The 12,011-nt window shown below is 42.9% G+C and overlaps 1 protein-coding gene across 1 annotated transcript in view; it reads right to left on the bottom strand.

Annotated features, from left to right (window-relative positions):
• LOC102437058 (zinc finger protein 84-like) overlaps positions 1-9,552 on the bottom strand; it is a 12,925-nt gene extending 3,373 nt beyond the window's left edge. Inside the window, exons 1-6 of the mRNA XM_006106183.3 lie at positions 9,498-9,552; positions 7,594-7,705; positions 6,049-6,254; positions 3,366-3,492; positions 2,600-2,695; positions 1,800-1,952 (exon numbers count right to left, since the gene is read on the bottom strand). Of these exons, the coding sequence (XP_006106245.2) occupies positions 1,800-1,952; positions 2,600-2,695; positions 3,366-3,492; positions 6,049-6,063 (391 nt within the window). The 5' untranslated portion in view covers positions 6,064-6,254; positions 7,594-7,705; positions 9,498-9,552. The remainder of the gene's footprint in view (positions 1-1,799; positions 1,953-2,599; positions 2,696-3,365; positions 3,493-6,048; positions 6,255-7,593; positions 7,706-9,497) is intronic.
• Positions 9,553-12,011: the final 2,459 nt, after the last annotated feature.

Genomic DNA, 12,011 nt, shown 5'->3' on the forward strand with positions numbered 1-12,011 from the left:
GTTAATGAGCTGTGCCTTCTGGGAGAAGGCTTTCCCACAGTCGTGGCATTGATAAGGTTTCTCTCCGGTATGAATTCTCTGGTGATTAACCAGCTGTGACTTCTGAGAGAATGCCTTCCTGCACTCAGTGCACCCGTAGGGTTTCTCTCCTGTGTGTGTCCTCTGATGTGGTATCAGGTGTGACTTCCGAGAGAAGGCTTTGCCACATTCATTGCATTCAAACGGTTTCTCTCCTGTATGTATTCTGTGATGATTGAGGAGACTTGATTTCTCCCTGAAGGCTTTTTGACATTCACTGCATTCATACGGTTTTTCTCCTGTGTGAGTTCTCTGGTGTCTAATTAGCTCTGACTTCTCAAAGAAAGCTTTCTGACAAAGACTGCATTCATAGGGTTTCTCTCCTGTGTGAATCCTCTGGTGAGTATTAAGCTGTGATTTCTGGGCAAAGGCTTTTTCGCAGTCCCTGCATTCATAGGGCTTTTCTCCCGTGTGGGTTCTCCAATGAGTTGCAAGACTTGACTTCTCTCCAAAGGCTTTCCCACATTCGGTGCATTCATAGGGTTTCTCCCCTGTGTGTGTCCTTTGATGTGATATGAGATGTGACTTCTGACAAAAGGCTTTCCCACAGTCACTGCACATATAGGGTTTTTCTCCCGTATGAATTCTCTGGTGATTAGTGAGGCTTAATTTTTCACTGAAAGCTTTCCCGCATTCACTGCATTCATAGGGCTTTTCTCCCGTGTGAGTTCTCTGATGTCGAACCAGCTGGGATTTCCTGCTGAAGGCCCTCCCACATTTAACGCATACGAAGGGTTTCTCTCCCGTGTGTGTCATCTGATGTGATATCAGATGTGACTTCTGGGAGAAAGCTTTTCCACACTGAATGCACCCATGAGGTTTCTCTCCTGTGTGGGTTCTCTGATGATTAATGAGACTCGACCTCTCTCGGAATGCTTTCTGACATTCGCTGCATTCATAGGGCTTCTCTCCAGTATGAACTGTCTGATGTCTAATGAGCTCTGATTTCTCAAAGAAGGCTTTTCTACAATCACTACACCCATAGGGTTTCGTTCCGGTATGAATCCTGTGATGTGTAACGAGCTGTGACTTTCTGCTAAAAGCTTTCCTACATTCTCTGCATTCAAAGGGTTTCTCTCCTGTATGAATTCTCTGATGATTAATAAGATTGGACTTCTCACTAAAGGCCCTCCCACATTCATGGCACACATAGGGTTTTTCTCCTGTGTGTGTTCTCCAGTGTGATATCAGATGTGACTTCCGGGAGAAGGCTTTCCCACATTCCCCACATTCATATGGTTTCTCTCCTGTGTGTGTCCTCTGATGGGATGTGAGCTGTGACTTTTGGGAGAAGGCTTTCCCACACTGGCTACAATGATAAGGTTTCTCTCCTGTATGAGTTCTGTGATGTGTAATGAACTGTGACTTCTGTGGAAAGGTTTTGTCAGATTTACCACAGCCAATCGCTATCTCTCTCATATGTCTGCTCTGGTGCTTCATGAGACAGGATTTCTTACTGAAGCGTTTCCTACATTCACTGCATTCATAAAGTTTCTCCCCTAAACGATTTCTGTGATAGATGATAATCTGTGACTTCTTATAGTTAACATTATCATATTTATCACACTCATAGTGTTTTAACCAAGTATCAGTTTCCTCAGGCTTGGTATGGAGAAACAATTTATCAAATACATTTAAGTCATCTCGTTCTATTTTTCCATAATCAGCTTTTGGAAGAAGTAAATCTAAATGACGTTTTAAAGTTAATCCATCTACATCACCTTCATTGTATGATTTCCTTAAAGGAACAAAGTTTATGCTCTGATTGAAATTTTTTCCAAATGCATCACATTCATAATCTTGTTTCGTATTTTTAGGCTTCCCTTGGTTATCTTGGTTCCACATCATGTGACTATTTACTTGAAAGTCTTGTTCTATAAAGAAAAATGACATTGGTTATAACCCAACCAGCGTGGTTCAGTGTTTGAGCATAGACTATGAACCAGGAGGTCACGGTTCAAGTGTGGGGCATGCAGAAGGCAGCCAATCAATGATTCTCTCTCACCACTGATGCTCCTATCTTTCTCTCTCTTCCTCTCAAATAAATAAAAAGATATTTTTTTTAAAGGGAGGAAAAGAACAAACTCTTTGGGAGGAATAATGATTGTTCTCTAATACAGTAAGACTGAACAGAGTGGGCTTTCACTGGGTATTTCTCTGGGCATCAGACACCCAAAATGAGGAAAAAGAGAAAAACTCTTAAATGTACAAAATAGAGGTTTCACCAACCAGAGGAGAAGGGAGGACACAAGGAGAGTAACGTGCCGGAGGCAGAAAACCAAACAAAAAGTCAAAGACCAAGATGTGACAGATGGGAGACGACATCATGACCCTGGAACCATTTCACTTTAGCCAAAAGCAAGAAGCCACGTGTAAAAAGAGCACGTACTTGATAGCTGGTGCCAAAGGTTGAGAGAATTTGGAAGGAGCACTCCACAGCACATGTCAAAGATGCCACCCCCATAACCAGCTGAGACTGTACTTGTACCGTCTCCCATCTGCCTGGTTCTTATACACTCACCTGGAGAGTCTGAACTTGGAACTTCTCCATCTTCTATCCATGGTGCTTCTCCTCGTTCCAACTTGAAAATGACATCAGGTTTCATAAATTCATACCCTATTCAAGGAAAATCACAGAGGTTTTGGCCCTGAATGCTTGGGCTTTATGGCCCCTGAGGAATGGGCACGGTTTGGCGTCAGAATAGACTCAGTTAAGCTAACCGTTTGTATATCAACAGAGTAAGTAATTCTCAAAGAAATGGTAATGGTCTCCCTGGTGGCTAAGAGGGTCTAAGAATCTTTGACTTACTTTTATGATTCCTGTCCAAAACCATTAAGCGATTCAGAGGCTTGAAGCCAGTGAGCCTGGGCTCAGTGAAATCCAGGCTCTTTCATTTCCCAGCTGGCATTCCTTTAGAAAGTTACTTAACCTTCCTTTCTTCAATGTCCTCATTAGAAAAACAAAGGAGAATAATCATTCCTGTCCCACAGGGTTATTCTAATGATTACGGAGTCGATACATGAACAGTATGTGGAACACAGTGAGTTGTCTACATTAGGTGCTACCAGTACCACTGTGGCTATTATTGAGTCTCAGAGGCTGCACAATGCAAGACTTCATTATTGAAGTCTTCATCCAAATACTTTCCCTGGGGTCATAGTCCAAGAAACTTTGGACTTCTATATTTAGATCCAAAATCATTAGCAATTTCAGAAGTCCTACAACTCTCAGCAACGAAAAAAGCAAAGAACTGGGCACCATGAGGTCCTGTGGGAAGCTTCCTTACCCAGTGCCACCAGGCTGCTGTAGTTCTCCAGCATGACATCCTTGTATAAGTCCTGCTGACAGGGGTCCAGCAGCTGCCACTCCTTCTGGGTGAAGTCCACAGACAAGTGTTCAAATGAGATTGACTCCTGTGAAAGCACAGTCCTGGTGAAACTGAACCAGTTACCACTCCACGATGCAGAATAGAAGTGTTGGCGCTTGAGAACATAATTCTTAGCCTAGCAAGTCCTAGACAATGCCTACTGTGCCCCTACCTTTGTATCATATTGTGGGATAAAATGCCATTATTCATTCTTCCATCATTCCGTTTATGTCACACACAAGAATTGGACCACACAACTTTAAATCTTCTGAACCAATAAAATACCTAACCTCAAATTTGGCACCAGAAGAGGTGCTGGCAAAATAAAAATGATAAAACTTGTCATATTCCGTTACATTAAAAATCTATTGTTTTATCTTGTTGTTTGAGTGACTCATTTACCCTTAATGATTTTACAACATATGCATTGGGCATGTGAAACATATTGGTCCCCTGAGTTAAAGTCTCATACACACAAAAAAGGCTTTACCAGTTAATTCTGTAAACATTTAATGCAGTAATTATTCCAATTTTACTAAACTCATACAGAATATTAAAGCAAGAATATAACCCTAAACTTTTTGATACCAGTATAATCTTGGTAACAAGACCCAATAAGGATACTGCAAGAAAGGAAAAGCAAAAGCCAACTCACACAAAAACACTGATGAAAATCCTAAACATATTACCAAACTATATTGAGCAATATATAAAGAACAAAATATATTAAGACCAAGTTGGTTTACCATTTTTTAAAAAGGCAATGATATTCACTACCTTAATAGAGTAAGAAAAAATATATGATCACTTCAAGGGATGCAAAGTATATCTGAAAATGGAAGCATGCAAATCACAGGAACTGCAAATATAGATACACCTAACACAGAGTTTTTAAAAGCACATTTAAATTTTTCAAAAAGAAGGTCTAGATTTCATAAGGAATAAATAGAATGAAAATGAATAAACAGATTAAATAAACAAAATTAATATACCAAAAACTGAAAAATAATTAACATTTATTTGTTATAAAAAGTCTTGGCAGCCCTAATCAGTTTGGCTCAATGGATAGAGTGTTGGCCTGTGGACTGAAGAATCCAAGGTTCAATTCCGGTCAAGGGCACAGGCCCAGGTTACGGGCTGGATCCCCAGTGGGGGGTGTGCAGGAGGAAGCTGATCAATGATTCTCTCTCATCATTGATGTTTCTCTCTCTCCCTCTCCCTTCCTCTCTGAAATCAATAAAAAATTTTTTTGAAAATAAATAAATAAATACATTTTATGTTACTATTTTATCTTAATTGCAGGTGGGGTTGGGGGGATATACAAACAGCCTTGATATATCTTGCCAAACTAGAAAGCAGTAATCCAGTCAATAAAGAAAAAATGATAGAAGTGGGATGTTATCATTTTGCAATGCCTAATGAAATACTCCATCTAGGTCAGCGGTTCTCAACCTGTGGCTCGCGATCGTTGGAAAACACATATAGCATATCAGATATTTACATTACGATTCATAACAGTAGCAACATTACAGTTATGAAGTAGCAACGAAAATAATTTTATGGTTGGGGGTCACCACAACATGAGGAACTGTATTAAAGGGTATTAGGAAGGTTGAGAACCGCTGCCTTAGATGGAATTACTGGGACAAACCAAGATTTAAAAGAAGCATGATAAACAAAAATATAATTTTGATGCATAAAAACACTTGCACTTTCGCCTTCTTCACTGTAACTGCAATGATGTCACAAACAAACAGGTAAAAGTGGAAGGACAGAGATGCGTCTGCGCCAGCGCACAAAGCCAGACGACAGGGTTTCAGGATGAATCTCAGAAAGACACTGCACAGAAAAGCAGGGACCGGCTATGAAATCGGGCCCTGGCTCCCTCTGAGGGGAGAAGTCTGGCGGACAGGGCATCACGAGGCTGTCCTTGGTCCGAGGGGAGTGTGACAGGGACCGAGGTCACGGGTCTTTGTCAGGGGGGAGACGTTATGACCTGAATGGGAATTTCATATGTATTCAACTAATCATTCATTAAACTGTACTTTTTACCTTTTGTTTACTTTTCTGCATATTTTTTCTTTTAATTTTATTCTGCATGTGTTTCTGCTTCACAATTAAAGAGGTAAATAAATAATTATAGTCACACTCAGTGGAAAATTGTGAAAAATGGCCGTAAGACACGTGTGTTTATTACAATATTTCTCTTGAGGACATTACCCGCTATATCATTTATTAAAAGACTTCATCAACGAGTGAGTATATAAATATTTACTTTATATGAAGAATTAATTTGCTTTTCTCTTTGGACAATACAACTCACATAAATGTTCATATTTATTTAGTACATCTGCCCAAGAAATTGAGAACCAACAGTGCAGCTCATTTTCAGTAATTATGGCCTATAACAATGAAAAACTTAAGAGTATCACAAGGGCCTATAGTTAATGTATTACTGCTCCAATTTTGTTCCAATCCAGATCTTTTCTTCTGAAGCTATTTGCCCCTAATTCCTTAACTATTTCTATTTTTCTTTTTCACTGGAAAACTTACATACTTCTAATCTCCTGGAAAAATAACCAGGAATAAACAAGCCACTCACCTGTAACGTGGTCATTTTCTGTTCCCTGTGTGCGGTGATTAGCAAGCCTGAGCTCGTTCTATGCTGCGCTTCCTCCGCTCGTGCCCCAGAGCGCTGCTGTGAGGTCGTGGCTGGGTCTCGGACGCTGGGAACGGGTTCTTGGCTCCAGGAACTCCTTTCTTAGGTTGGCAGAGGAGGCTCATGTGTGAGAAACCAGGGTCTACGGACTTAGGGACAGATGCACTTCAACTGGCACAGTCACACTGACCTCAAATGCTCTCTTGCTACGAACTAGGAATTCACGACCAGCTAAGGCCAGAGGGTGTTTCCTATACAACTGAAACGGGGTTATTGGGCAGGAGGGGGACCTGGTGGGAAAGAACAGAAGTCTATGTCTCCGCAGACAGATGACGTAATATCAGGGCCCTGGCTGGTGTTTCCCTGTGGTTAGAGCATCGGCCCATACACGGAAGGGTCGAGGGTTCGATTTCCAGTCCAGGGCAAGTGCCTGGGTAGCAGGTTCGATCCCTGGCCCAGTAGGGGCATATGTGGGAAGTAACCAACCGATGTGCCTCTTTCACATCGATGCCTCTCTCTCTTTCTCAATCTGCCTCTCTCTCCTCCCTCTCCCTCCCTCCCTTCCACTCTCAAAAATCAATGAAAAAAATATATCCTCGAGTACAGATTAACTAAAAAAAATATAGCAGAAATAAAGTAAGTCTGAGATCCATTCCATGTTCACTGTGGAAAGTGACGTGTAAGTCACTTTAAGAGGAGCTGTGGCCTGGCCCGTGTTGTAGCTCAGTCAGTTGGACCGTCATCCCATGTACCAGGTTGTGGCGGGTTCAATTCCCGGTCAGGGCACATGCCCAGGTTGCAGGTTTGATCCCTGGTTGTGGCGTGTACCGTAGGCAACCGATTGATGTTTCTGTCCTGCATTGATGCTCCTTTCTCTCTCCTCTCTTCTTTTTAAAAAAAAAATCAATAAAAAGTTTAAAAAGAAAAAAAATCCACAAATTTTAAAAAGAAGCTTTAAGAGATGCTGTGAAGATACTCTATTTTAGGCAGATAGAATCTTAGAAAGCTTATTGGAGAGAATATACAGAACTAAAAATTTCAGGTGAACAGGGCCTGATAAGCCATCAGTATGGTAGTTGGAAAATATTTCTGATGCAATTTAGGTTTGCTACTCAGAACAATGAAAACTCACCCTTATTTTAGTTTAATTTAAAAAATGTTTTTGGCCCTAGCTGGTTTTTCTCAGTGGTTAGGACGTCAGCCTGTGGACCGAAGGGTCCCAGGTTTGATTCTGGTCAAGGGCACATGCCCAGGATGTGGGCTCAATCCCCAGTAGGGAGCATGCAAGAGGCAGCTGATCAATGATTCTCTCTCATCAATGATGTTTCTATCTCTCTCTCCCTCTCTGAAATCAATTTAAAAAAAATGTTTTTGGAAGTTGGCCCTTGCGGGAGAAGTTCCCCCTGAATTCTTATATTTGGCTCTCACATGTTCCCTCAGCAAATGGAAACATAAGCCCTTCATTGTCGGGTTTTGTTTTGTTTTTACCTTGGCAGTTTCCTGGATAACGTGACAGCTCTCAGTGGCAGCTCTCACATTTATCTTCAGATGGAAGCGGCCGCCTTCACCATCATCCTGCAGTTCCACCCAGCACCAAGGTCTGAAGGAATTTCAGAGGAAAGGCACAGAATCAGTAGAAGTGACATTTACACTTACACGTCAGTGCCTTATGCACCGTATTGCCTTTTCCACTGCACTCAGCACACAGGTTCATCAACGTGCCCGACATCAAGGACATGCCTAGGAAGTGGCAGGTCTGGGCCATTGGTCCCCTGCATCCACCCGAGAGCAGTGACCACAGCAACTCAGCGACAGTGGAGGGAAGGGAGGACAAAGGCCCAGAGTCCTGCTTATGGTCCTCGTGTGGGAGCGACACAGTCCCGTCCAGAAAAGACAGCAAGGGGCAGAATAAGCAAAAAAAGACAGAGAGCTGATCTCTCTCTTTTTTCCTGAGGACACGCCGACTCTCCTCTCTCATCCCTCAAGGCACAAATCGCTCTCCTTCTTTCTCAAAGTTTTAAGAGCCCTTCTGCTACTTCTGTAACTTTCTATAAATTTTCCCTTACTAAAAAAAATAATAATAATAAATAGCCAGTTGAAAAACCCCCCAGGTTAATTTAAACTTACCACTTGGGTCAAAATATTCCAAGTTACGAAAAGACATTCATGATATACTGTAATGGTTTTAAGCAGCATATACAGCAGAGTCCCAGTTTTGTGTTTTTAAAGGAAATATAAATAAGAAGTACTAAAAACATATACACACTAATGGCTCAAAGAAATGGACCAAAATGTTAGCAGTGACTATCTCCTGTTGAAGGAATAATGATTTTCATTTGAACCTGTTTATCAAGATGCTCAGAACTGACTACGGTGGACACATTTTAAATTTACAATAAAGAATAAATTTTTTTAACGTTAGTCCTTAAACCAAAAAATAAACAAGAGACAAGCAGAGCACTTTCAGTTTAGCATTACATGATTGAAACAAAGCAAGCAGCAAATACTTAGAAAGTATGTTTTAATGACAGCAAAAAGCATGGAAACTCGGGGGCGGGGGGGTGTCATTTCTTTCCACTCCCTCACTTTCATAGGAAAACCGTTAGACCCAGAAATCGTCAGTGGAGACTTAAGGACTTCAGGCCAATGATGACGTTCCTGCCACACCAGCAGCTGTCACCAGTGTGTGTGTGTGTGTGTGTGTGTGTGTGTTTTCGGGGAATGCGGAGGGGGGTGTCGTTTGCCTTTTCTTTTCTTTCTTTTTTTATTTTATTTTAGGAGAGAAACGCTTTGAAAAACTGTTGATTAACGTCAAGCTGAGCTGGGTGAGGTCAGGGTGGAGGGGGATAGCAATGGAGTCACCCTCAGCACGGGACTAGCCCTGGGGATCCGTGCACTCGCACCATCAGCTCTTTCTGTTGGGCCATAAGCCCCAGCCCTTCCTTCAACAGGACCGGACCTGGGCTCCCGGCCCAACTCGTCCAGGGATGCCACGTGCGGGAGGCGCCAATTTAAAAAATCGGCCTGAAAGTCCAAAAGAAGTAAGAACCCGGGGGGGCAAGGGGTGAAGCCTCGGGAGACAGGGCCCTTCTCTCCCGCACTCGGAGCCCCGTCAGGACACCTCCGAGAGCCTGCGACCTGTGCGCGCAGGCCCGGACCTGACCCCGGCCCCCCGCCGTCCGGCCAGGCCGCGCGGTCCGGCCGCACCCCACTGGACACCCCGGACTCACTGCCGACATAAGCGCCACGGCTACGGGCCTCGAAGCCTGCAGCCCAGCGACCCCCAGATCTCCCACCCGGGGCTCCCCCACCCCGGGACCCCACACGCCCCAGCCGCCAACCCAAGGACCGAACCCGCAACAACGCCAACACCGACTCCCCAAGTCTCTGACCTCGGACGCGCCGGCCCCGGAACCACGTGACCCGATCGCCGCACCCAGGCTCGCCGCACCCCCCGCCCCGGGCCAGCACAGCGCCTCCAGCCCGTGGGCCTCCGTGCGACCCCGGCGCATCCGCGGGATCGGGACCGGCTGCAGCCGGGAGGGTGTTCGCGCGCACTCGCCTCTCACGCGGCGCCGAAGGACAAAGAAAAGGGGCGCTACCTGCAAGCGTCGGTGGCCATGGGAACGCGCGTGCACGTACCCGGGAAGAAGACACCTTCGGACTACATTTCCCAGAAGGCCCGGCGGCCCGGCGTCCTAGCAGCGCTGGTTGCCTGGAGACGCGGAAGGGCGGCGAGCTCCGGGAGTACGCTTTCCGGAGGGACTTAAAGACTAGGATTTTAAAAGATTAGGAATTGAAACCGAAAAGTAGGTTTCTTAAAAAAGACAATTGGCTTAAGCATTCCATTGAGGGAAACGGAATTTAAAAAAATTGTGGAAAGCAGAGAGGAGTTAATCGGTGGGAAAAGGTAAAGCCGATCCTTCATTCCAATGCTGTGGGTGAAAGTGGTAAATATATTAGTAACTATTCCCATAAAGAGAGAAAGGGTAGGAGGAAGAAAGGATAAATAACCAGACACAGCAAACTGAATGAGAATCCTCTCGGTGCTAATAAATTTGAAAAATGTTAATGGCACAAATAGATATATCAAATTTGACCCAATAAATGAGAAAAACTAATCATGGATGAAAACGAAGACAATTTCAGAGATTCTCTGTCGAAAAGCACCAGTCATGGAACCCTGGCGAGTAGCTCAGTTGGTTAGAGCGTGGTCCTTATTCGACAAGGTTTCTCTCTCTTTCCCTTTCTCTCCCTAAAAATAAATAAATTTTAAAAGTAAATAAAAATAAGGAAAAGCATCAGTCATTGAGTTTCTGGTGAATTCTTCCAGACATCCAGCAGAGAATTATTATATTTAAATAGTTCCTGAGGAATTAGGAGGAACCTTTTATATTTATCAAATAGCATAGGACACCAAAATCAACAAATGTAATGATTTAAAAAGGAAGGGTAGACAAAACTTAATTACTACTATCCATGCAAAAATACTGAGAAATTATTAACAGAAGAAGCTGGCAATACCTTACAAAAATATGCTATAACCAAGTGGGTTCTATTCTAGAAACACAAAGATGATCTGGCTACCCATTAATATTACCTTATCAATAAGTCAAAGGAAAAATATAATCACTTCAATAAGATTAAAAGAAAAAATTTAAGTTAAATGTGCATTCTAGCCCGGCTGGTGTTGTTCAGTAGATGAGCATCTGAGCATATTTTTCAATTTTTCTTTTCAGTTCCTTTATGAACTTTAATACGCAGCATTTTATTTTTTAATTTTTATTTATTTATTTTTTCGCAGGGGAGCTGCTGGGAGGTGGAGGGGACGGAGAGGAGAGGGAAGCGGCTGGGAGGTGGGAGTGGGGGCGGGGGGAGGGGTGGGGTGCTAATACATAGCATTTTAACATTTTATTAATAAATTCTCAGTTTATGCAAGTTTTTAAAATATTTATTCCTGGATCTGATTTTAAATTCAACATAATATAAGACCTATTATTCCTAAGTGTTTTATCATGCCTGTTGATATTATGGTCAGTTTTTCCCGCTCCCCCTTGTGTATTTTCTTATTGGCTATTGTGCTATGAACTGAATGTGTACCTCCAAAATTCATATATTGAAATCCTAACCACCAGTGTGGCTCTATTAGAAGATGGGCATTTAAGAAAATAGGGTTACATGTGGTCATAAGGTTGGGGCCCTGATCCCGTAAGATTGTTGTCCTTAATAAGAAGCAGGGAGCTCTCTCTCTAGACACACACCAAGGAAAGGCCATGTGAAGACAGGAGAAGGTGGCTGTCTGCAGGCCGGGAAGAGAGCTCTCACCAGAAACTGGCCCTGATGACATCTTGGTCTTGGGCTTCTAGCCTACAGGACTGTGAGAAAATTAATTAATTTCTGTGTTTAAGGCAAGCAGTGTGTGGTATTTTGTTACAGCAGCCAGAGACGACTAAGACAGATGGCATATAGGAAAATATTGATTTGTACCTAGCAACATTGCTAAAATCACTTTTCAGATCTTGCCTCTAATAACAATAATTCTTGCCCGAGCTGCTTTGGCTCAGTGGATAGAGCATTGGCCTGCGGACTGAAGAGTCCCGGGTTCCATTCTGTTCAAGGGCACATGCCTGGGTTTCGGACTCGATCCCCAGTAGGGGGCGTGCAGGAGGCAGCCAATCAATGATTCTCTCTCATCATTGATGTTTCTGTATCGCTCTACCTTCCTCTATGAAATAAAAATATTCTTTAAAAAATAAAGTAACAAGAATTCTTTCTCTTTCTTTTTAGTCCATATAATTATTAATCTTCATTTTTTTGTCCTCTTGCATTGAATAGTATGCCAGTTCAATGCTTAACAGTATGAGAAATAGAATTAGTAGGTCCTGACTTTAATTATGTTTCTAAAG

Source organism: Myotis lucifugus, unplaced genomic scaffold (assembly GCF_000147115.1).
Source record: "Myotis lucifugus unplaced genomic scaffold, Myoluc2.0 scaffold_780, whole genome shotgun sequence".
Taxonomy (NCBI): domain Eukaryota; kingdom Metazoa; phylum Chordata; class Mammalia; order Chiroptera; family Vespertilionidae; genus Myotis; species Myotis lucifugus.